This window comes from Panthera onca, chromosome C2 (genome assembly GCF_046562875.1).
Source record: "Panthera onca isolate mPanOnc1 chromosome C2, mPanOnc1 haplotype 2, whole genome shotgun sequence".
NCBI classification, from domain to species: domain Eukaryota; kingdom Metazoa; phylum Chordata; class Mammalia; order Carnivora; family Felidae; genus Panthera; species Panthera onca.
The window spans coordinates 34,640,036-34,667,742 of NC_138347.1; the positions used below are offsets into that span (position 1 = coordinate 34,640,036).

The 27,707-nt window shown below is 35.4% G+C and overlaps 1 protein-coding gene across 1 annotated transcript in view; it reads right to left on the reverse strand.

Moving 5' to 3' along the window:
• The window catches only part of GBE1 (1,4-alpha-glucan branching enzyme 1), a 267,734-nt gene that overhangs the window by 110,996 nt on the left and 129,031 nt on the right, over positions 1-27,707 (reverse strand). Inside the window, exons 6-7 of the mRNA XM_078452902.2 lie at positions 25,840-25,930; positions 22,172-22,381 (exon numbers count right to left, since the gene is read on the reverse strand). Coding sequence (XP_078309028.1) covers positions 22,172-22,381; positions 25,840-25,930 — 301 coding nt within the window. The remainder of the gene's footprint in view (positions 1-22,171; positions 22,382-25,839; positions 25,931-27,707) is intronic.

A 27,707-nucleotide genomic window follows, 5' to 3' on the forward strand; every position in this document is an offset into this window, starting at 1 on the left:
AATTTTTAATATCAAAAGCCAAAGGGAATGGGCAGAGCATTTTGCATCAAAATATCTCAAGAAATGTACAGAGTACTACTCTCTCAAGATATATACTTTTATTTTAGGTATGATTCTAGTAGTTAATAAGCATCTGCATTGGAGAACAAACACATGATGTGGAAATAAAGTCAAAAGGCAGGTCATTGGGGGCACCTGGCTGACTCCTGAGTTCAGGGTTGTCAGTTTGAGTCCCATATTGGACGTGGTGCCTACTTTAAAAAACAAAAACAAGGCAGTCCACTGAAGTGACATGTTGTCCAGTACAAAATATTAACATGGGGAGTTTTTCAATGTTACACATTATTAGGCCTATAAATTAAGTATTTAAGAAGGGGAAGTCCAGACTACATCTGTTGAAATGAATAAGGAAGGAGAACAGTTAAGGGGCAGGTACTGAGGTGGTAACGGGAAGGCTTTCATGAAGGTTTCCTATGAGGGGAGATAGATATTTGGTCTTGAAATATAAGATACTTCAGAAAGTAGAGAAGGGAGAGCATTCCAAAGGAGAAGGAATAATTAGCATGTGTAAAGGCACAGACTCAGTATGTGAGAGGAACTCTACATTGTAGAATTTAGAGAGTTAGTAAGAGGTCAGATATTAATTAATTAGAGCTCCTAGTTTGCCAAGAACCTAGAATTCATCATCTAGTAGAATTACTTTAAATATGTGGTCCTTTCCTCTCTGACATACCTCAGCACTCACCGGATAGGAATCAAGGGGTTGAGAGAGTAGACAGTTGAGCAAACACCCTACCTTGATGCCTCAGGACACAGGAATGACTCATTGCAACTACTGTCTATTGTTTTTAAGATTTGTGTGCTTCTTCCCAGAGACTGGCCAAGGGCATCCATACAATATAGAAGAAATGTCGCCACATCCCTATTACAAGTAACTTTTAAAAATAATGCCACATCTTTTAATATGTGTATTTTCTTAAAATTTAGAATTAGATCCTTTTATCCATCAAAAAGTTGTAATTGAATGTACCCATGAACCTAGTTTCTGACCTGGAGAAAAATCCAAGGAGTTAGGATTCTGTTGGCACACCCCATGTACTATTTCAAACACATGTGCACATGCACATGCACATACACAACCACCAGGCTTTTCCTGACATAGCTGCCAACTGGACAATAGCCATGTGTCGTCTACTACTAACTGCAATTCTAACTACCTAGCGAACAATGGCATTTTTGTGCTCAGGACCATTCGGGCAATCTAAAGGATCCCAGCTTTGGTCAGTGGGACTAGAAACAATAAGGATAATATCTGAGAAATACTTGGAGTCATATTTGATATAGATTAACTGGCATATGAAATGCTGTTTTCTATGTCTCTGGGTCCCATATTTCTATCCTATATGATCAAGTATCCAGCTATGACATAATCTATAAGGAGGAGGCAGCCTCAAGTGTGAGAGATTCTACAAGCGACAGTAGATCTCCATTTTCACCAGAGCTGTTAGCATCCATCTGTTTAGATGGCTATGGCTTACCACACAATGATTTACCTTTGTGAGTCACACACCAAATCTGCATTTGAGAAAGATCACTCCAGTAAAACTATAAAGAATGTACTTGGTGATGAATTGAGTATATTCAAATCACTTGTCTCTCAAGCTTACTTAACTTATAGTTAATTATACCCCCTGCTGTGACTGATTACTTAATAGATCTTACCTGAAAAAACTATGACTCTGTTATTAACTGGAAAAATTAACTCTACGAAAATATAAGGGAAATGGAGAAGGCAAATGTCACTCGAAAATCTATTGAGGGAATCCTAGGAGACTGTGCTTCTCCCGACTTTAAAACAGCCCTCAGAGGGATTTAAGAGAAGGCCCCGAGTCCTAGCAGAACCCTAGCCCTGATCAAATTTAACTTTTTTGCTTAGTTCAAACCTGGGTGGGTCCTCAGAATTACTCAGGAATCTCATATTTCCTTAATGAAACAACTCCCCCACTCTCTCACATGACAATTCTACACCTCTTCTCACCTGGAATTTCTAGTACCTCTCCCTTAACTTTTCACTTTCAGTGGCTTGTCCAGCTTTTTATATTTAATTGGAAAAATAGAAGCAATTAGAAGACATCATCAAACCCTGATCAAATCTACCCCCCTCACTGGTTAAAACCCAAAGACTCTGCCTCCTATTCCATCAGTGAATTGTCCCTGAACTTTTCCAAGAGCAACCCTCCACTGGTACACCAAATCCCATCTTTTCTTCCCTTCTGAAGTGGTTTGCACCTGTAGTTACCCATTCTCTGCTGACTTAGCAATTTCTCCTTCTCTATCAGTTCAATTTCATTGGCTGAAATATTCTTACCTTAAAATAAATTTTCTAATGTTAACCCTCCCTTTTAGCTCCCCGTTAAAGAATAACTCCTCATCAAATTTATCTATACTTGCTGCCTTGATTTTCTCACTTGCCATTCTCTTCTTAACCCATCTGAATCAGAACTTTATTTTTTTTAATTTTAATCCCAGGGTACCTTATATTAGTTTCAGGTGTATAGTATAATGATTCAACACTTCTATATATTACTCAGTGCTCATTGAGATAAGTGTACTTTTCCTCCTCATCACCTATTTCACACATCTCCCTACTCACTTCCCTTCTGGTAACCCTCTGTTCTCTATACATAAGAGTCTGTTTCTTGGTTTCTCTCTGTTTTTCCCCATATGTTAATCTGCTTTGTATCTTAAATTCCACATATGAGTGAAATCATATGGTAATTGTCTTTCTCTGACTTATTTCACTTAGCATAATACTCTCTAGATCCATCCATGTTGTTGCAAATGGCAAGATTTCTTTCTTTTCTATGGCTGAATAATATTCCATTTTTTATATATACACCACATCTTCTTTATTCCTCACTGATGGACATTTAGGCTACTTCCATAATTTGGCTGTTATAAACAATGCTGCGATAAACACAGGAGTGCTAAATGTAGCCCTTCAAATTAGTGTTTTTGTAATATTTGGGTAAATACCCAGTAGTGTGACTGAATCGGAGTTCTAGCCCAACCATTCCACCAAAACTCTTTTTACTCCAAATAAACGACCATCAGTCCAAATCTGTGGTCCTGGGCCCTGCAGATGCAATTGGCATTGGTGGACTCTACCTCCTATTTCACCTGCGGATCCTTCCCTGTCTTCTTGGCTGCCTTCCGTTTGTCTTCCTGACCTCTGCCTGGGAGAGTAACTCAGAGCTCAGGGGCAGACCATGGCTCTCCTCATCCTCACTCTTTGAGTGCCCTGATACAACCTCATAACTTGAAATAACTTCCATTAGCAGGTAACTTCTAGTTTTAAACTGCCAGCCCACCAACTGCACACTTGCCCCACACCTCTCCACCATCTACTTTATCCTAGAGTGGGCAGAATTACCTTTTCAATATTGTCACACCATTCCCATGATCCAAATCTTTTAGCAGGTTCCCATCACACAGAGAATGAATTGACTAAAACAGAAGAAAATCCAAAATCCTTATAAGGTCTTACAAGGCTCCAGGATCTGAAAACTGCCACCAAACTCTCTGGAGTTTCCTAAAATTCTCTCTTGCTTACCATCCTACATCTCTCTTGCCTTCTCTTGAAGACAGAAAGCCTGTTCATCCCCCCACACAGGGACTTCACAATTGCTTTTCTCCTCATGGTTCACAGTGGATTTTATACTGAATTTTATATTGTACCCTTCCATTCAGCTCTCTGTTTAAATATCACCTCTTTAGAAATGATAACCTTGACCACACTAAAAGACAGCTGCCATGCAACACGATACTGAACCAGCTAGCTTTGGTTTTCTTCATGGAACCCGCCACTATCTGGAAATTTCCTTTATATGGTCCCTTCCCCACAGGCAGGATTCTGAGGACTGGTGTCCTACTGTTTTTTGTTTTGTTTTGTTTTGTTTTTACTGCCTCATTCCCAGGGTTTAGACATGTTGGGTACACAATGTATTCATTGTGTAAGTACTCAATACATCTTTTGCTAAATAAATAACTTAGTTAAATCAGCATTTCAATATGCCAAAAATATTTCTGATAAGTGATTCTCAACAACAAATTACTTAATCATCAACAAGTGTCCAGAAAGTCTCCGGCTCCTAATACTTATTTACTCATTTTAAAAAGCTAAGACAGGGGCGCCTGGGTGGCGCAGTCGGTTAAGCGTCCGACTTCAGCCAGGTCACGATCTCGCGGTCTGTGAGTTCGAGCCCCACGTCAGGCTCTGGGCTGATGGCTCGGAGCCTGGAGGCTGTTTCCGATTCTGTGTCTCCCTCTCTCTCTGCCCCTCCCCTGTTCATGCTCTGTCTCTCTCTGTCCCAAAAATAAATAAAAAACGTTGAAAAAAAAATTTAAAAAAAAAATAAAATAAAATAAAAAGCTAAGACACTGAGTTCACTTTATATACATATGTAATATACATATTGAACACACTTATGTTCTCTTAACACATTTAACAGACATTTCTAATACAGAGAAAGCATTTCATATCTATTTTTAAAACAAAACTCCCTTTGCTTTAAAACAAATCCACTTGAACACCCTAGAAATTTATATTCTATCCTATTTTCTGCCAATCTTAGGGGTGTGGAGATTATGAGCTGTAGTGAAGTGAAAGAAACCAAAATGTTAACTAATCTATGATTAATCTGTATAAACTTTCAGATTTTAGATGCGTATACAAACACACACATATGTAAATGATGAGAAAACACAGGAAAACAACCTATGGCATATTCATGTGAGCTAGTTAATATCTATGCAGTAATACAATTTATAAGCACATACAAGAATCACCTTTCAACTTTCTCCAGGATGTTAATGCATCCTGCAGAAAAACCTCCCTCAGGTTTGTTCCTGGCATCTCTAAATTACTTAAGTTTAGGGGTGCTTGGGTGGCTCAGTCAGTTGGGCATCTGACTCGGTTTCAGCTCAGGTCATGATCCCACTGTTTGTGGGTTTGAGCCCATGTCGGGCTCACTGACAGAACATATATTAAGGCTTTTAAAAAGAACATAGAGATAATTTTCCTTTGGCTCTTTTGAGAAATTGACAAGCATAAATAAACAATAAAAGTCTTCACTTTTTTTGGCTCTCTTCTTTTAAATATCATAAAGCTGAAATTGCTATATGTACAGCTGAGATCTATATGGGGGGGGGAGAAATACAATGAAAATAAGGAGAAGAAAGGCAGCTAGACAAACTTTTGATGCGCTGTTGCAGGAAGACTAATACATAGTATTTTCTTAAGTAAGTGCAAATCCTGAAGCAGGTTGTGCTATTATTTTCTGCTTGAGGAAATAATAATAAAGAAGTTTCATTTCTTCAAAACGTACATTATAAATAAAGGATACAACATGTTGATAGGGGTTTGGGAGTGGTAAAGAAGAGATGGAAATATAAAGGTTTCAGTGAAGTAAGTACATAATTAAATATGATGAGCCCCCCTTGGGAAGGAGCTGCACATAGCCTAGACACAGAAGAGCCTGAATGACAAAGCAAATCTACCCTAATTCCCTCCCCTAACTACCACATGTTACTGTCACTATACCGTTATTGGTTAAAGGATTAGTGAAAATTTTTACTTTATTTCAAGGATACAAATTTCAAGTAGGATATTCTTTACAAAAATATAGACACCATTAACAATGTTTATAATATGGAATTTTCACATGCCCAACTGATACAACGGTATATTTCCTAACTATGAGATCAAAGGAAAAATAGGTAATTTGTAACAATTTTAAAATACAGAATGTGACTATCACAAATTTTAGCCACAGATTATCATAAATAAATGACAGGTAAAAAGAAGAAGCCACAAATAAGCATTCCAGGGGAATTTACACTGGTAAAGAAGGGGCTTTTACACTGTGGACTGGAAAACACATAGGAGATAGCCATACAAGGGAAACACTTGAAGCAGAGAGAGAAGCATGTGCAGAGGCCCCGATACAGGAAAAGCACCAGAGTGGTAAGAGATTAATGAGCAATAGAAAGAATATGTTAAGATGAGAGCAGATACAGGTCCTTCAAAAACCTCTTAAGCCATGTTAAGAATTTTTTAATTTTTTTAATTCTCATCAAAGTGCACTGAAGTACTTCAAGGTCAAAGAAATGTGAGAAATAAAGTATTATTGTATAGCCCTTACTAGGAGGTTCAAAATGCACATTAGCTAATTAAACATCCCAAGAATTTTAACTATAAAGAAATGTGTTGAACTTGATTTAGTTCAAGGTTTTCCAAATTTATTTGAGCACTGAACACTCTTCACGTGACACACATTGATATCCTGCTGAACTTTCTTCCTCAGTGGATCATTTCCCACAGTTATACTGGAACAAAGAGCCAGTGAGAAACCTTGATGCTATTGTTACTTCATGAATTAACTGAAAGACTATTTGCTATTACTGGGAATAAAAGGACCTAAAGTATTACTCTGTAGAGATAATGGGTTTCATTGTTGCTCAGCTGGACAAACATTTGACAGTCTGCTCTGGTACGTTCTGAGAGAGTGTGCTAAACAATAGGGTTATAAGATGGATGAGATCTATATTGTCATTTGGGAACACTAGAAAGCATAAATACATTCATTCATTTATTTATCCATTCAATAAATTTGTGTCTAAATGAGTCAAGCATTGTTTTAGAGAGAAACAAGGCAAACATTGTCTTTGCCTTGCTGAAGCTTACATTCATGCTTGGTATACAGGAGAAAAGCTAAATTACAACAACATAATTCAATAACTGACATAAATAAAACATATATTTGCAGGTAAGAGAGCAAGGAGTGAAGGTAGATAATCAAATAAAAGCATTTAACTCAGTGCAGGGAGTAGAAAAGACAATCTTGATTTGAAAAATAATTTGGACATACTATAAATAAGAGTTGTAATTGTTAAATGGATACGCATTCAGAGTTTGTATGACACATAAATATGAGCTCAACAATTTAGTCTGGATGTGGAATAAACCATGGAAGTTTTAAGAAACAAAACTGATTCTTACTCTATTCAGGAACTATGCTAAGAATTTTACATATTTTTAACATTTAAAATCTTCCAGCAGCATCATGAGGTAGGTCCCTTTAATCACCACTTTAGAGATGGATGTGGACACTAGAATATTTAAAATTAAGTACGTGGTTTACATTATATTTCTTTTGGACAGTATTATTCTATATGCTCCTCAGTAGGATTGTTGGTTTCTGTTTTGCATGATTATTTAATGTATACCTTGCCTCTCATTTCCCATTTTTCCCACTGACCCTGCCAGCCCGCAGCCTGACAGCAGACACAGCGGCCCTCAATGCTTCTCTCACCACCCCTATGGCCTGAAAGTGTTTGCTACGTTTATCCACTTCATTTCATCACTAAGCTCCCTAAATTCTCTTCTTGTACAGGAGATGTGAGATACCTTACTTCTGGAAAGGTCTGGGAAAAGATGGAGAGATAGACTATTTCTGATAGCCTTTCAAATGTAACCACACAAGTTGGGAGATGAGCTCATGGCAGAAGCAAGAAGGACAAACTGTAGGTCAAGCAAAGCCTATGCCAGCTTATTATAAGGAGACTCTGAATAATAACACTTTGTCAGAGTGCCTGGCTGGCTTAGTCTGTTTTAAGCACCTGACTCTTGATTTCGGCTCAGGTCATGATCTCATGGTTCGTGGGTTCAATCACTTGTCAGGCTCTGTGCTGACAGCTCAGAGACTCCTTGGGATTCTCTCTCTCTCTCTCTCTCTCTCTCTGCCCCTCCCCTGCTCACTCTATGCCTCAAAAATAAATAACATTAAAAAATAATAATAACACTTTGTCAGAAAGAAAAAGATCAGGGGTAAATGCTATTCCATACAGGGCACCAAACAACAAGCATAAAGGTATGATCTCCCTACTTATAACCATTGTCACAACATCAATGGCCAGTCAAAACAGAAAGAAAAAAAGGACTGTGGCCCTTCCTGCCTGAATTAATCTAGATACTATTACCAAAAACAGCTTAGCCATTATACTAAAAAACTCCATTACTGGAAAAGAATAAACAATCTGATTTACAATGAACACTCTGAGACTAAAAATCAGAATAGACCACCATACAGTAGTGTCCTAAAAAATATAAACATGGTCCCTGATTTAAAAGTTAATTCAGGGGCACCTGGGTGGCTCAGTCATTTAAGTCAGCTCAGAGCCTGGAGCCTGCTTCGAGTTCTGTGTCTCCCTCTTTCTCTCTGCCGCTCCCCTGCTCATGCTCTGTCTGTCTGTCTGTCTCTCTCACAAATGAATAAACATTAAAAAAAAATTAAAGCATCTTTACAAACAAAGTTAATTCAATAGCTGTTTCATAAAATGCCTTTTTCACCAGAAAATTTAAAAATAATAGTAAGTAGACAGATGTTTTGCTTATCCCACATTGGAAGGGAAAAAAGCAATACACACAAATGAAGTTTTTACAGTAATCCTCATTAAAAAAAAATTGTTGACAGATAACTTTAATTTAATCCTTACAACAACTTTTAAAATTTTAACAATTTTAATGGAAATACTTTGAAATTGCATTTTCCTTCTTCCTGGCATCTTAAAAGAAAATTTTCGAACATGATAGTTTTTTTAATGACTCACGTTCATTATGATTATTCTACACTGCAGTCTAATGATGCCCAGAGAGACAACTGGAGTGTGGAACTGTTTGCTGCCGCACCTACGTGGCCTTACACTGCCGTGGTTTCACTTCTGGTTTCTGACCTTGATGGGTTTTCTCTCCCTTTAACATTGCTCTTGGCTGTGACTTCTCAACACCGTTAGATGTTGACTATCATTGGTCATTTCCACAAATGTTCCTAATTCTGTGCTTCTACTAAAAACAAAACAAAACAAAAAACAGCTTAATGTGCTTTTAAAAAAACAGTGTGAAACCACACGAACAAACGAACAGACCCACAGAGATTACGGCATGTCCTTTGGCTGATGAAAACAAAATGCTGTTCCTTGTCTTCATGCCTCTGATTCTGTTTCAGAGGATGAGGCTGGCTGGCTAATCTGCCCACAAGAAAATTATGACAATTATATGGTAATAATGGTGACAATGCAATTGTCCTGACTGTAAGTCAGACGTGGGGATAAATGTGTCACTAAACCTTCACAATCACAGGAGTCAGGTACATTTAGAATCTTATTTTATTGGGGCGCCTGGGTGGCTCAGTCGGTTAAGCGTCTGACTTCAGCTCAGGTCACTATCTCGCGGTCTGTGGGTTCGAGCCCCGCGTCGGGCTCTGTGCTGACTGCTCAGAGCCTGGAGCCTGTTTCAGATTCTGTGTCTCCCTCTCTCCCTGACCCTCCCCCGTTCATGCTCTGTCTCTCTCTGTCTCAAAAAATAATAAATAAACGTTAAAAAAAATTAAAAAAAAAAAAGAATCTTATTTTATAGAGAGGGATATCAAATTTAGAAAGATTCATTAATCTGGCTGTATTTACATGCTAATCAGTGGTACAACTAGTATTTGAGTCTAGGCTTGTAACTAGAGTCAAGACCACTACCCATTCTCTGTATTGCCTCCAAAGGTCAATAACTACATTCACTTTTTTTTTTTTTTTTTTTTTAAGAAATCACAACTAAGATACATGGTCTTAAACAAAGGTTACTGCATTTTTTTTTTTTTTTTGCTTGATTCCAATGTTTTTTTTTTTTTTTTTTTTTTTTTTTTTTTAATATATGAAATTTACTGTCAAATTGGTTTCCATACAACACCCAGTGCTCATCCCAAAAGGTGCCCTCCTCAATACCCATCACCCACCCTGCCCTCCCTCCCACCCTGCCCTCCCTCCCACCCCCCATCAACCCTCAGTTTGTTCTCAGTTTTTAACAGTCTCTAATGCTTTGGCTCTCTCCCACTCTAACCTCTTTTTTTTTTTTTTCCTTCCCCTCCCCCATGGGTTTCTGTTAAGTTTCTCAGGATCCACATAAGAGTGAAACCATATGGTATCTGTCTTTCTCTGTATGGCTTATTTCACTTAGCATCACACTCTCCAGTTCCATCCATGTTGCTACAAAAGGCCATATTTCATTTTTTCTCATTGCCACGTAGTATTCCATTGTGTATATAAACCATAATTTCTTTATCCATTCATCAGTTGATGGACATTTAGGCTCTTTCCATAATTTGGCTATTGTTGAGAGTGCCGCTATAAACATTGGGGTACAGGTGCCCCTATGCATCAGTACTCCTGTATCCCTTGGATAAATTCCTAGCAGTGCTATTGCTGGGTCATAGGGTAGGTCTATTTTTAATTTTCTGAGGAACCTCCACACTGCTTTCCAGAGCGGCTGCACCAATTTGCATTCCCACCAACAGTGCAAGAGGGTTCCTGTTTCTCCACATCCTCTCCAGCATCTATAGTCTCCTGATTTCTTCATTTTGGCCACTCTGACTGGCGTGAGGTGGTATCTGAGTGTGGTTTTGATTTGTATTTCCCTGATAAGGAGCGACGTTGAACATCTTTTCATGTGCCTGTTGGCCATCCGGATGTCTTCTTTAGAGAAGTGTCTATTCATGTTTTCTGCCCATTTCTTCACTGGGTTATTTGTTTTTCGGGTGTGGAGTTTGATGAGCTCTTTATAGATTTTGGATACTAGCCCTTTGTCCGATGTGTCATTTGCAAATATCTTTTCCCATTCCGTTGGTTGCCTTTTAGTTTTGTTGGTTGTTTCCTTTGCTGTGCAGAAGCTTTTTATCTTCATAAGGTCCCAGTAATTCACTTTTGCTTTTAATTCCCTTGCCTTTGGGGATGTGCCGAGGAAGAGATTGCTACGGCTGAGGTCAGAGAGGTCTTTTCCTGCTTTCTCCTCTAAGGTTTTGATGGTTTCCTGTCTCACATTCAGGTCCTTTATCCATTTTGAGTTTATTTTTGTGAATGGTGTGAGAAAGTGGTCTAGTTTCAACCTTCTGCATGTTGCTGTCCAGTTCTCCCAGCACCATTTGTTAAAGAGACTGTCTTTTTTCCATTGGATGTTCTTTCCTGCTTTGTCAAAGATGAGTTGGCCATACGTTTGTGGGTCTAGTTCTGGGGTTTCTATTCTATTCCATTGGTCTATGTGTCTGTTTTTATGCCAATACCATGCTGTCTTGATGATGACAGCTTTGTAGTAGAGGCTAAAGTCTGGGATTGTGATGCCTCCTGCTTTGGTCTTCTTCTTCAAAATTACTTTGGCTATTCGGGGCCTTTTGTGGTTCCATATGAATTTTAGGATTGCTTGTTCTAGTTTCGAGAAGAATGCTGGTGCAATTTTGATTGGGATTGCATTGAATGTGTAGATAGCTTTGGGTAGTATTGACATTTTGACAATATTTATTCTTCCAATCCATGAGCAGGGAATGTCTTCCCATTTCTTTATATCTTCTTCAATTACCTGCATAAGCTTTCTATAGTTTTCAGCATACAGATCTTTTACATCTTTGGTTAGATTTATTCCTAGGTATTTTATGCTTCTTGGTGCAATTGTGAATGGGATCAGTTTCTTCATTTGTCTTTCTGTTGCTTCATTGTTAGTGTATAAGAATGCAACTGATTTCTGCACATTGATTTTGTATCCTGCAACTTTGCTGAATTCATGTATCAAGGTTACTGCATTTTAACTATGTAGATTTCTTCAATAAATGTACATTGTTTTATTGAGCCAATCTTAAAAGGCACTTATTTATTTTGTTGATTTGTCTGCTACCAAAATCAAGGAGATATTAATGCAATTTTGCTGAGTGATAATATCATACAATCAGTTTATGAAATTCTCACTGTTAATAAAAAAAAGAGTTACAATGTTGTGTTTAATCTATAAAAGTATCATTGTCCTTATCATATTTGATTCACTACCTAATTTACTACTTAATTTTAGAAGTTTGGTAGAATCTGATATTGTCACAGCCCAAGGCATATTTTAGGGTACAGAGATAGCCCTGGTGGCCCAGAGATTATAGCCATCTCAAATGTGTGTTCCTTTGGTCTGGTAATTTCAAAATTTTATATTAATTGCTGTTAGTTTGCAACTTCAGGAGCTTTCTAGGTATGATCTGAAACCAGAATACAGGAAGGGTGGGGAGAGATCATGTAAGAGGCAAGACAAAGACACTTCAGATTGGTAGGTGTCAGTTTTAATAAGCAAGGGAATTTACATATGAAGCTTGTTTTGGGCAGCTGCAAGATGAATAGATTCCCATACCTGCCTACCAGAATCTGAAAATTTTGTATAGAGGCCTTAACTGGCTTCAGGTACATATACTGCTAAGATAGTCTCAACAACACTTTGCTCTCTCAAGGCTTTGTCCTTGGAACAGCTCCTATTGTGGAAATGGTAGGCAGAGTGGACATTCCAAGGACAGACGAGGGGGTGAGGAGCCTCTGATTGCCTGAGTCCAGCTTGGAAGTCAATCAGTGGTTACATTCTCTTGCTTACCTCTTCCAGCAATTGTAGACATTTAAAAATGGAGAGATTTCAAATAAAGTGTGGAATGCTGACTTAAAGAACTGGACGATGTGGCGCCACAGGTTACATTCTCATGTGGAAACTGGCAGGAGCCCTGGGTGGTGGTCCCCTTAGACACAACCTGTTTGCTCCAGATTGCCAACAGCACCACCTGGCCTGGCTCCCTCAGTTACCTGCCTGATTTGTGAGCTGAGCCCTGCTTTCCTTCTTTACTAACACTTGGAAAGTACGTCTCCAAACTTTCCTTAACAGTCTATATTCTAGTTCACCACACATTTTCAATTACTGTTTAAAATAGTTTGAACATCTGCCCTGTGGCACATAAATAATATCATTATGAGTTCTTTATACATGAAACAGATTCAAGTGCTAACCTACTCAGTTCAAGATCCAAGTCACCTAATTCCAAAACCATCTCTTTCATATTATACCAGATCTTATCTATTTAATTATATATATAAACAATATTATATATTATATACGTATGTAACTACATTATATATCATATATAATATACACATATAACTATATATATGTATGTGTGTATACATCTATATGTAGATGTATACATATAGATGTATATGTATAGATGTACATACATCTATATGTACATACATATGTACATACATCTATATGTATATGTATACATACATATAACTATACTTATGTATGTGTGTATACATCTATATGTATGTATGTGTGTATAATCTTTTGTAGGCTCCTCCATTGAATTCAGTTTGAAAGAAAGGCAACCCCACTGAATCAATATGGTACAGTGTCATTTTCATGGAAAACAAATTTGTTAGTGAAAACCTTATAAGACAGGGAAAGCATGAGATTGCCTTACTGTAAATAAAATACATTCTATAAAAAGGAGTTATTAACTTTATGTCCATATTTAATATATAAACAATACATATAACAAGAAAATTAAAACTAATTTTAAAATTATTAATAAAATTAAAAATATTAATTAAAATTAAATTTTAATATTAAAAATTAAAATAAAAAACAATATTTAATTAAAAATTAAAAACAATATTTAGAATGTCACAGAGTGGGTATAAGTACAATGGACAAAAATTAGACATGAAAAGGAGAGAAGGAATGGTGGGGGACGAGAGGAGTCATTTTACTTAATTATTTTTAAATATTTATTTATTTATTTTGAGAGAGGGAGAGAGAGAGAGAGAGAAAGAGTGAGAGAGAGAGAGATTGCACAAGCAGAGGGGCAGAGAGAGAGGTGAGAGAGAATCCCAAGCAGGCTCCATTCTGTCAATGGCAGAGCCTGACATGGGGCTGGAACTCACAAACTGTGAGATCCTGACCTAAGCCAAAATCAAGGGATACTTAATGGACTGAGTCACTCAGGTGCTCTTGGAGGAGTCATTTTATATCAGGTAATCACAGAAGGAAGTTCAATAATATATGTAAAGTACCAACTGCCTCCAAATGGAATGTTCCTTAACAATGGCCACCACTGTAATCATCATGATTATCATCAGACAACAAAGACCAGGTGAATACACCTGGACATCCAGTTGGGCCCATTTGCTATCCCTAACACAGTACTAGGAAAAGATCTCAAGTTTCAGAACAGTTAGCTATCATGCTGTTTTGTTTCCTGAAGCACTGAGAGAAAATGTTAACTCTAACTGCCCCTGAGTTTTACTGATGCTTTCAGCAGACAGAATTTTGAAAGGCTACACAGACAAAGGTCTAATCTTTGGGAGGCATATTATTAGCCTGGAAGGAGACAATGAAATCAATCCTGACGCTGAGGGCTTCTCTTACTAACAATGAAAGGAAAAAAAAAAAAAAAAAAGACAGACTGAAGACCTGAGGTACAGCCAAACAGGGATATCTCACCATCACAAAATGTGGAGTGGAAATTCAGGAGTTAGAGACAAATAGGCCTGATTGGTAATCTAAATGAGTAGGGGGAAAGCTCTCAAAGGTGAATAATCTTTGTAATACTTACAAATGTGTCCTTCCAAAATTATGAGATACCTATATTTTCTGAAAATAATTGGCTCAGTGTAACATGGATTATTTATCTGCAGCTTAATGTTAAGGAAATCATTCATCTAGGAAACCATGAAATACTGCTTTGTAACTTCAAAACTGCTAGTCCATTCCCTAGAAAATAGACATGTTTAAACAAGTTGTTTTGTTACACACAGACAGGAAATAGATTTTTTGTCACCTTTTACCTGCTTGTTTATAAAGGTCATTAACAAAACCAGATATTATTATTATAGACTCCATGAAATTTCCACATTTAAATGAATAATCATTGAATAGGGACTTTTAGACCATTTTCACTATCATGGACCATTGTCTTAGGCTAAAGAAGCAGCTTTTAGAGCACAGCATTTTCAAATTTAAGGCAAATTACCAAGTAGAACTGTCCTACTTTTAAAGTGAGTTTGGACTTGAAAAAGTGAATGCTACTGGTGAGTAAGACCTAAATACTCAAGATATTTTCACAATATCCCTATGTACCTAAATTTTAGACTTGTGGGGAATAAACGGGGCAGATAATACCTGGAACAAAGTTCATACAAAGACTGTAAATCCTCACCCCTGTGCTGTGCTCTGCATCGACAGAAACCTTTCTGCTAGGCTGAATAATCTCATAAACCCTGTGAGAGAAGCTACATTTCTACTATTCACACTGAAATCCAGACAGATTAGATTGATATAGCAACTTTCTTAATCTTTTTTAAAATAGAGAATTAGCCTGTCTGAATTTTGAATCTCACTCTACTTTCTTTGAAATAGTAGATTTAACCATTTTCCTTAATCAAGCTGAAATAAGGTTCTGGCTTATACAACAAAGAAATACTAAAGGGAAAAGAAAATGTACTATAAAAGAAGAAAACAGTTAAGACTTTTTATGGCATATCCAGCATTCACTGAAGCTATTAACAACAATCTTACTGTGGGATTTTAATGTTCTTAATGAAGAATAGAGTATTATTTGTTTGTTGTTGATTGACTGTCTTAGCCATAGTTAGCTGTTTGCTATATCAATGTTCAAAACTGTCTTTTAATCATCTATCATTTGCTTCATACAAATCATTTGTTTGCTTTTTGAAAATTTATAAAGCAAATAGGACAGATATTTGTCTGTCTAAAATGATGATGTATTACCTCAGTTAAAAAAATATATAAATGTTTGGAAACCGATCCAAAGAAATTAAAAACACATATTTTATTTTAGGGTTTGTGCTACATTTAAATATATTGAAAATATCACGTCTGTAAAGGCATGATGCTTGGTAGATATTTCATGTTTGTTAAATAGTCAATAGAATAAATGAACTATTCAGAAAAAAAAGTTAATTTAAAAAAAGTGTATGATGTTAACCTAAAAATAGATTATTTTTTTAAAAAATTGTGATGTTAACCTTAATTTACCTAAAAACTGATCTAATTAAGGGATCAGTAAACTTTTTGATTGTGTGCCCTATCAGTGAAAACTTGTCAACATCCCTCCATATATGTATACATCCCTCCATTTATGTATTTCCATATGTATGTATTAGTTATTAATTGCTTTTTTTGTGACACTTTAGTAACACGTTAAGTGCACTGTTAACTCATACACACAAAGAAACTAATTTTAAAATAAAGATAAAATAGTCAAGGGTCTGGTTAAAGTTAAAAGTCACCTTGATATGTGATTTTAATGCTTCTCCTGGCTGTAACAGCTCACTAAAATACATAGATATAAATGAGATAATCAATGGCTGGGATTATTAAATTATAAAAGTTTTTTTTTCCAACTCCCTCCATCATCTATCATCTTTGCTAAAATTTGACTTGTATATTTCCACTTTCCCTGAAGTTAGGTAACCACAAGAGGATTCATTTATATTTATATTTACATTTTATATCTATATTTATATTTATTTATATTTATATATTTATAACCAATGGGCTTGCAAAATACTAAAACTGAAACCCTTTTAAAAGTTCACCAAAAACTACTTCCAAGATTTATGTGTATGAAAAGAACTTTTTAAAAATATTTATTTATTTTTATTTTAGAGAGAACGCACAAGCAGGGACAAGGGGTGGAGGGAGAGAGAGAGCGAGTGAGCTGAGAGAGAGGGAGAGAGAGAGACTGAGAGAGAGAAGGAGAGAGAGAAAGAATGAATCTCAAGCAGGCTTCACTCTCAGCACAGAGCCCCATGAGGGCCTTAATCCATGACCCTGGGATCATGACCCCTGCCAAAATCAAGGGTCAGATGCTCAACCAACTGAACCACCCAGGCACTCCTGCAAAGAACTTTTATGAATGAAATTGTGGCAATAAAATCACAACGATGGAAATTTTTTTCTTGACATTTTCCCCAAATCCACAGAAATTTCTTTAAAAACCATTATTTCAAATTAATTTTTAAAATATTATCCATACCCTGAAGAGAATGACTTTTTGGTCTATTTTTTCCCAAACTTCTGATTAGCATATGCTCAGGAGTTTCCCAAGCATATATATTTTGCAATGCATCCTAGGACATATGAATCTTTAAATTTTCCAGATAATACCAAACTGTTAGTTGCACACATTAACTTTTCTATGCTATTTTCTGTTATTGTGGCCATTTTTACTACCATAAAAAGAGAAATTATTTCACCCCATGACACATGACTTTTTGATTTTTTTTTTTTTTTTGCTTTTAAGAAACCACAAAGAAGTACATGCCTTTTAAGTTCCCTTTAAAGTAATAATATTACAAGTTTCTAATCATGTCCTGAATACTTAGCTTTTAAAAGTCTTGCAAATCAAGATACACCATACCATATACTCGTTAGCTAATACATCAATGTACAATAATCCTTAAGATTCATCGTTAAGAACTGATTTGGTCATGGTAAAATATTATATACAAATATACTAAAATTTTGTCTAGAATATGAGCAACTATGTTCACGAGGGTTTACCCCAGGAATGCAAGACTAGCTTAACCTTCAAAATTTAATAAATGGAATTTACTATATTCACAAACTAAAAAAAGAAAAACCATATAAGATACCATAGACCACTTAAGATACAGATATCCATTCTAAACAAGAAAGGCCCCCCCATGAATTTCCTTCCACATTTTAACTTATGGAAAGGACTACCACAATTAAAAACACAATTATTATAGTGTCTGTACTAAGGAGTATTTCATTCCATGTGATTATGACGCTAAAAAGCAAACCGGATTTACTTTTGTTCCTAAAAGGAACTCTAGTAACTCAAGATAATAGTAGAATATCTTTCTACCTAATAGTTGTTTCATCATGAACCCATGCTGAAGGAATATGATTACAATACCTTTGTGCCCAAATGTAAATTTCAGAGAAAAAAAGAACATTAGCTCTACTATGTTATCTCCTTTGAGATTCAATATCTTATCTCTGAGAGAAATACTCAACAAAGAAAAGGTACTCATTTGAAGCTTTAGTAATAGTTAAGGCACAATTGTTTAAGCTCAACAAATCTGCAGTTATCTTGTTATTTTATCAAGGGCATTTACACAGTGCCAGAGGAATAAGCAAAACAGAATTTAAAACTTGGACCTCTAAATTGTATCCATTATTTCTTAACTCTAGAAACTTCAGAAACTTATGGATGACAAATTTGTCAGAAGGTTCTCTTTAGCAACTAAAGTAAGGACATCCCAACCTCTGTTATGAACTGTCATTAGTAATTTAGCAGGGCTAGAAGGCAGTTCAGCCAAGTAGACAGAAAATTAAAACATGGGCAGCTCTTGATTGGAAATTTATTCATAGCAGGTAATGAAATAGCACAGACAGATCTCTGGTATTACTCGGAGAGATTTAATTCTGATAACTTTGATGATGGCACTTGAATCAGAGAGTATAAACGGTGACAGGTTATGACATATAGATAGGATGAATAAGCATCAGCAACATATCTTTACAGAAGCTGATTCTATATAAGATTAATTTTTTTCAAACAGTAAATATAATTATTTCAAAATTATTACACGTTTTCAAAAAAGAGGCTTAGGCCTTACACAAGCCATGTACCATATTTATATATGCTTTTCCATGGAGTGTAATATTAATCAACAAATCAAAGATAAGCAGGAGAAAAGAACTTGTATTTTAAAATATGTAGCTTCTGATTTTATCTGGGTAAGGAATCAACCCAAAATAACAGGCAGAGTAGCTTTTCCATGGGGAGAGTAATAGGTTTCCATGTGTGTATACATATGTTTAATGAGTTTATAGTCATTAAATGCACTCACGTACAAAGAATATTATTTATACTTATTAAGAATAATATTTTTTTTTTATTTTGGAAAACGTGGGTCTTTTTATATTTTCTAATTGACAACAATGACATTATTACTTTCATAATGAAAGGTACATATTTTTAAAAAAAAAATTCTGTTTCAGGGGCACCTGGGTGGCTCAGTCAGTTAAGGATCCGACTTCAGCTCAGGTCATGACCTTGCAGTTCTGAGTTCGAGCCCCACATCGGGCTCTGTGCTGACAGCTCAGAGCCTGGAGCCTGCTTCAGATTCTGTGTCTCCCTCTCCCTGCCCTCCCCCGCCTCACATTCTGTCTCTCAAAAATGAATAAACATTAAAAAACTTTAAAAAAATTTTGCCTATTTCAGACAAAACTCTCTACCACAGAAATACAGCTGAAAAATAATATTTCCACATAGACAAATACTTCAATATATTTTTGAATTTGTCAAGTGGTATGTTCATTGTATGCGGTCAAAACTTGTTATAGATGGGTATTTTAAAACACAGAACTAAAATTCTTTAATGCTTCTGTCCCTTGAATCTATAACTATTCAATCTATATAGTTTAGAGCAGAAATGATGCTGTGTCAGCTTCTAGATCCAGACCATAAGAAATGGCAGCCTGAATGTCATTTGGGAATTCACTATTTTAAGAAAGTCCAAGTAGCTTGTGCAGTGGGCTACAAGAGGCACTGAAGCCCTTTGGCCCACAGCCATGACTGAGCTCCTAGCTGAGAGCCAGCACCAACTGTCAGTCCTGTGAATGAACCATCCTTAAACAAAGTGGATGTTCCACCCTTGAATTAAACCACTCCAATTGACCGGACATGCAGAAAGGAAGAGCATTCCTCTTGATCTATACCCAAATTGCTGGTCTGGAACCATCTCTACACCCAACATGGGGCTCGAGCTCATGACCTGGAAATCAAGAGTCTCATGCTCTACTGGCTGAGCCATCCAGGTGCCCCAACAACTGCTATTATCTGAAGTCACTAAACTTTGAGCTGGTTAAGCAGCAATAAATAACCAAAAGAGCAGGATAAAAATTAAAACATAAATGCTGATTATAAAAAAGGCTTTAGCATTGCAGCAAAGCAATGTTACTGTCACATTGCATATGTTATAACTAATCAGAATAGAAGGAAGAAAATCCTGATAAGTTTCATCAAGCTAATATAAATTTTGTCAATAAAGTTTTTAATCAATTGTATACAGTAGTGAGAAAATAATTCAAAGAGCCTTAGAATCTTTACTATTTTATATATTGAGCAATCTAAGTATTAAAAAAATTATTTGTTTAAATTTGGTGATTTAACTTGTTTAAATTGGCTTTGTAGGGTTTTATCTATATTGTATAATGGTGTCATAACCGATAGTATTAACCTATATACAAAATACTAATTCTCTTAAATTGGAAAATGTAGGTACAGTATTGTCAAACAGAACAACATATAGAATAATAAAATGCATTTTACATGGAACTATATTTACAAAGTACTAAGCCTCTACGACATAATGTAGCCAAAAGAATTAGTCATATTAAAAATTATAAGCCAGAATCATGCTATATATTATTTACCAAAAGCAAGCACCTGAGAAAGGTTAATAGTTCCATAACAAAACAAGTATTAAATAAAATGTTAAATATGTCTTAATTTCTATAATACAAATGTTTCTTAAAAAAGTTATGTATAATCTCTTTTCTTTAGAAAACTGGATGGCTTTTAATGGACCATGGGAGCTCCAGGTATAGAAAAATACACTATAATAAATATTTTAATAAAATAAATAATCTTTTTTGTAACATTTAAAAAATCCACCTAAAGTTTTTTTCTTTAAAGACATAGTTCTACAGAAGAATTGTGTCATAACACAAAAATTTAACTATTTAATGCATTTCTTTCATAAGGCACAGTTCTATAGTACAGAGTCTACTCATTCATCCAGATATGAACCAGAGAGTACAATTAATTGTATCTCTTGCCCACAAACTATTTTTATAAGATTTTCTCAATAGTGGAGTTATATCACAGAATTAGCATGGGTTCAGTCCTTTTTACTTGTTATACATCCATAGTATGAAAAGCAATGTTCAAAAAGGTGACACAGATACAAAATACCTTTACAAAGGGAATTGTATTAGCCCCCAAACTCTGCTTCCTCTTATAATGAAAAACCTGAGAACCAGAATGATTAATCGATTTGTTCCAGACCAAAACTAGGCCTGGAACCCTGCCACCCGCTTCTACCTCTTGTGTCTTTTCTAATATGTTATGCTCCTTCATCTGGCATGAGTGATTCCTATACAGTTACGAAATACAAAACAATGTATAACATTCAGGAAAGAGCAAAGCAAAACAATTTCCTCCATATGAAAGTCATCTAATTTATGTTGAAAAATTAGAAACCTTCATTTTGTCAAAGTACTTGCTACAGCAAGATACATCCAGATACATAAACATCCAGATACATGTATGTTTATGTATATATAATGCAGCATACAAAAGAAAATTCGTTAAATTCTTTCAAAAATATTTATTATAAAAAGTTAGTTATATGTTGATACTCTGCTACTTTTTATATTCCTGACACCATATTTTCATTATATTTTCACTTATAATCAATAATGGATACAGAGTATTTTTGATATTTTAAAATATTTTGCCCTATTAAGCTATCTAGATTTAATCACCTAAAACACACTTCTGTTTAAACAGTAAAAGAAGTCAGAGATGTGTTTAATCTTAACTGTTTCAACAATAAACTTTAGCTTACCTTTATGTAACATGATGCTAACAATAGAACTTACCAGGTGTAAGTAGAGTTGTTACACAGAATAAGGAAAAAATATGCAGCTAATATAGCTAAAACACTTGGCATCATACCTGATATATTACATACTAATAAATGTTACTTGTTATTAAAGTTATGTTAATTTAGCTGTGATCAGGAATATGGCAATATTATTAAGATAGCAAAATATGAAGTAACATTTTAAAAAATTGCTTATTTTATACAATATATATTTCTACTAAAAGGAGACTTGCTACAGTTAATTCAACTTCATAAAGTATTATTTTAGATATTAAAGAATTATTCATATAAATCATTTTGAGTGACCATATAACCAATATATTTTAAGTGGCCTAAGATTGGTAAAACTGAAATTTAATGAAACTTACCACAAATACATGGGCTATTCAAAACAAGGAAAGTCTATACATATGGTAAACATTCCTTACATAATTTTTAAAAATCAGCTTAACAAGTTATATACCAGTGAAAGACTACACACACAATGAATTTAGCAATATTCCTTGAAATATTTTTTCAGTAAAAACATTTCCATATTACATGTACCTACCTGGAGTAGATAAACAATCGACTGTCCCAAAGATCATGATTCCCTCTAGGTCCAGAATGAAAATAACAGGAATCTGTCCCATCAAACATATTCAATCCATCTTCTGAATTTTTTGAAGCATGGCTATGCACCACATCTAAGAGGACTGTAATACCCATTGAGTGAGCTGTGTCAACCAGTTCTTTCAGCTCTTCAGGCGTTCCATAACGGCTAAAGGTAAGAATAAAGCAGAAACAAAATCATATCATATTTAAATCAAAGAACCATTTACTGTGTATCATTTGTTTTACCAGTGCAGTACTAGGTACTTTAAATATGAAAACGCACTATGACATAATACTTGGGTACAAGTCAAAGTGGAATAGTATTTCTTAGTAAACAAATTTTAAGGCATTCCATAAAAAATAATTAAAATCCAGCTATTAGACATAGATTCATATCCCAATGAAAATTCACATTTTGAGTTAGTAGGTAGTAAATTATTTTTCTTTTAAGTGTTTATTTATCTTTGAGAGACAGAGCATGAGTGAGGGAGGGGCAAAGAGAGAGGGAGACACAGAATCTGAAGCAGGCCCCAGGCTCTGAGCTGTCAGCACAGAGCCTGATGCAGGGCTTGAACCCACAAACCATGAGATCAAGAGCTGAGCTGAAGTCAGATGCTTAACCGACTGAGCCACCCAGGCACCCCAGTAGGTAGTAAACTCTGTTTCTCTAAACTCAGAGTTTCTGACTTTCTTTTGCAAGGCTATTTTGCCTGGGGAGCATGGTAATCCCTGTTCATAAACCTGGCCATTCCTGTGAGTATGTATGCTTGGAATGGCAGTCTCTTGGAGTATTTCTTTCAATGTCCTTGGTATCTTGAGTGAGGTCATCCCTCTTGTACCTACTTATTCCCAAACTGGAATGCCTTCAGGTGCCAGAAGGCCAAGAGGATGGGCCATGTCTGTCACCACCCAAGCAGAAAACATGGGTAGCTCAAAGGCACACGTTTGTGTTAATAGCAGCTTTCTAGTCTGCATGAAAAAGAAAACAAAAATCACTCCTCTAAGAGGGAAGGCTTTTCTTAACCTATGTAAAATCTCAATATTGGCCTTCCATAGCATCAACTTTACTCTTTAAGTAAATAATCACCCAATCACCCTTGTGATTATTTATTATCTCACTTCCTCACTACATCATATGTCCCTTGAGGGCAGAGGCTCTTACTATCTGGTTTACCATGATGCAGTACAGTGCTTAGTATATCGCAGGTCTCCTGGTAGTCAACTACATTGGGCAGCAAGAACTATCTTTAAAAAATGAAAATGTGATCATTTCATCCTCTACCTGAAGTCATATTTATACTCCCATTGTGCTTAGGATGAAGACTGTGGACATTATCAGGACCTACTGCACTGCCTAATTTGGCTCCTTCCAATAACTTTAGATTTAGGACACTTTACCCCTTTCTCTCCTTATCCCAGCCTTTTTTCTACTCAATGAACAGCGTGTTCAGTAAATAAATAGCCTTAAAATCTCTTTCATTCATTTGTGTTTTCAACAAATACTTATTAAGCCATCTACCATGTGTCACGAAATTGTCTGTGCTCTGAGATTCAGCAGTGAACAAAATAAATATCCCTGCCCTTATGGAATTTATATTCTAGTTTGAGGATTGGAGGACTACAAATAAATAAGCAAAACATGGGGGATGTCAGACAGCATTAACTTCTCTAAAGAAAAAATGAAGCAAAGCCACTGGTGGAAAGGGCAGGTATGCTATTCTAAACAGGGTTATCAGTGAAAGTTTCATGAAGAAGGCAATGTTCAAGGGAAGACCTGAAAGAAGTAAGGAGCAAGGTGTGTGAATATCTAAAAGATAGGATGTCCAGACATAAAGGGTATTGGGGACAGAGTTAAGCTAATAAGCTAGGAACACTGGAAGAATAGCAAATAGGCTAGTGTAGCCAGAGTGGAATGATCCAGAAAGAGATGAGCCCCGAGAGTCCACCAAGACCCAGAACACATGGGGTCTTATGGACCAATATAAGGCCTTTGACTTTTGCACTGAAAGAGATAGGGAATCGTTAGTGGGTTTTGAGCAAGAGAGGGACATGATCTGACTTTTATTTTAAAGTGGTTAGTCAGGTCACCATGCAGAAAGTAGCCCATGTATATGGAGGAAAGAAGGCTAGGGAAGGGGTGGAAGAACAAGAGGAAACAGAGTGACAAGTTAAAAGGCTATTGAAATAATCCAGGTTATAGATAATGGCAACTTGGAATAGGATGGCAGCAATTGAAGAAGCCAGATTTAGGATATATTTTGAAGTTACAGGTGGTTAGGTTTTATGATAGCTGAGTATAGGCAGGTACAGAAAGGGAAGAGTCCAATATAATGTAAAGTATATTTAAGGCATAAGAATGGATGAGCCTTGATGAGACCCTCAACGTACATCATACATATACAGAAGAGAATGGAACCAAGGGCTGAACCCTGGGAGGTCCAATATTTAGTGGTCAGAAAAAAGCAAAGCAAATTAAAAAAAAAAAAAAAAAAAAAAAAAAAAGCAGCAAAGAGATAGGAAATACACAAACAGGAGAATAATAGTTTCCTGAAAACTAAGGAAAGAAAAATGTCCTAACAAGGTACAAGTAATTAATTGTGCCAAATGCTGACAGTTCAAGTGGGATAATAGCTGATCATTGGACTTAACAGTGTGGAGGTCATCAGTATACTTGACAAAAGCAATTTCAATGAAGAGGAGAAAAGCCTACTCGGAATGAGTTCAAGAAAGGAGAGGAATGAAAGATTTAGAGATCACAAATACAGGTAATTTATTCACTATATTAGAGAATATATAGAGAAACAGGTAAAAGTATCAGTATTTTTTCTCTATGCCAGAAAAACTATCTCCTTATTCCTACTTTACTCCTCCCCCAGTTCACTCTTACTTATGTTTTATATGTCAGTCTCAACATCAGTTCAGATCTAATCTAAACTGATCAGACCCCTCATTCTAGGCTTTTATAGTACCCTGTCATTTTCTTCCTAGCTTTTATTACAGATAGAAATCAGTATGTATGATTATTAGTGTCTATATTAAACCAATATGTATGATTATTGGATTGATGTCTATATGCCACAACAGTGTAAGTTCCATGAGATGGAGACAATGTTGGACATGTTCAGGTCAATACCTCTTCAATTACATAGGACTCTTTGATGTCTTTCTGCCCAGAGATCCACATTCTTTGGATTTAAGCCCAGAAAGAAGGACAATCCTTCTGTGGGCAGTAATATGTCCTACCAAGAGCCTTCTCAGTAATGTTCCTACATGAGCCAATCTCTTTCCAGTAAAGGATGTGAGCTCTAGCAATAATGACTTCCATGAGGCATGATTTTCTGATTAAGACTTGGGCCTCCAAATGCATGACAATTTCAGCACGTTAACTGGATACTTTTTAACAGAAATCATTTCATGAAAAGCAATGTTGAATCATGGCTAGCCACTAAGGCTTGATGAAAAGAGAGTCTATGATTGTAGTTAAAAAAAAAAAAAAATGATAAACTGTTAACCCCCAAATAGATTACAAAACAATATCACATAAAGTGTAAAAATTACTTTTATTTATTTATTTTTTTTATTTTTCTCAAATAAAAATGGTTATAATTGAGACTTTCATTTTACCTTGAAGCTGCAAAGAAGCTTGTGATCTGGTAACCAAAACTGGCATAGTAAGCATGCTCCATGATTGCCATCATCTGAATGCAGTTGTATCCTATATAGGCACAGATCAAGTAGAAATTAAAAGCAATATTAAAAAAAAATAAATGAAAAAGAAATTATATATACACACACACACAGCATCTTTGTTCTAAGGACATTAAATTTTACATACGATCATTTACATACAAAGGATTTGATCACTTTGAAAAGTTCTACTTCTTTAACATCTTTGACTTGTCTGACCTTCTAATACGAAATTGGACAGTTAGTTCTTGAGAGTGGTACTCTAGTTATTTGAAATGTCTTCATTTTAACAAGTAATAAATGATATGCAAATATACTCTTAATTTGACTTTAGAATATTAAAGATGGCAATCTACATATGCTAAACTTCAGTTGCACTTATAATATTCACAGTGAAGATTATGAAAGCTAAATAAAAGTAACCAGTTGCATGCCATATACTTTTTATTTTACCTTTTTCTTTATATTTCAATTATTTCTACCATGTAACATAAGATATCCAGTAAATCCATGTTTCCACTAGGCAGCTATTTCAAAGCCAGCATTAATTCTTCTACCTATACAATTGCTCCAAAGTTGTATGTGTGCACGAATAGCCACACAGAACCTTAAAAGTATTTACTAATGTGTTTTTAATATAAGCCAATAATCAAAGAAGAAGAAACTTGTGACTTTTAAAATTACAACTAAATGAAATATTTTTTGCATCTTCAAATTTGGCAAAATTTTCAAATATTATTTGACTGGTTTGAAAGCTACATTTCTCTAATATACATAGAAAATACTCTGTCCTCAAAGGCCAATTAATGTCAATATAGCTTCTCATGTACATATATCAGTACATAATTAATTTTGCAACAACTGCAATGTCACATTCCAAATTAGAGATTCATGGTTAAAGAGTAACATAAACTATACTTCATAATCTGCTGAGAAGTTATTATTCCTGGCTTTTTCATTGTGAAAACAACCTCATTCACTTTATCATATTTCCATCATGATAGAAATATGTGTATAAACTGCTGCTCAGATAGCATAAATCAATTATATATCTTACAACAAAATACAGAGTTTGTAGTTTCTCTATTATAAAATAAAAATCATTCTTATGATCAAGCTCCAACTTATAGTTTTTATTATTAATTTTATGGCATTACTCATTCTTCGATTCATTTATGTTCTGAGTACTGGGCTATTCAACTTATGCACAACAATGAGAAGAAGAGAATCCTTGTTCTGTCCAACCTTTTGCAAGATCTGGGTCATAAACAATGTACCACAGTATGAAATGGCAGCACATCTCAAATATAACAATTTAAATATAATATCTATTAAATATAATTAATATTAAATTATTCATACATTTAATTAATTTGGGTTTCACGAATTTGACTTCACTATCACAGACAATTAACAGCAATGTACAACTAAAAACTTTAACAGTGAGTTGCAAACCTTTCTTCTAGCCAAAGTTTAGACTGCCTACCAGAAGGAGAATAATTAAATGTACTTTATCTTCCTGCCTAGCTGTTGGAGCAGGTGCTAATATGCTGTGAAATGATAAAAAGTCATTACCTATAAAAAGAAAAATAACAAATTTAAAGCATACTGAATCAATAATTCAGCAGTACACTATAAACTCTCTTGGCTGTTCCCATGAAGACAAGAATCTATGTCATTACAGTCCAACATACAAACATCTAGAACGATGTATCTCAGAAAGATGTACCATAAATATCTGTCAAGTAAGTCATCCTGACTGGAGCTATATATACCTAGATTCTGATACAAAATGAGTTCCAGTA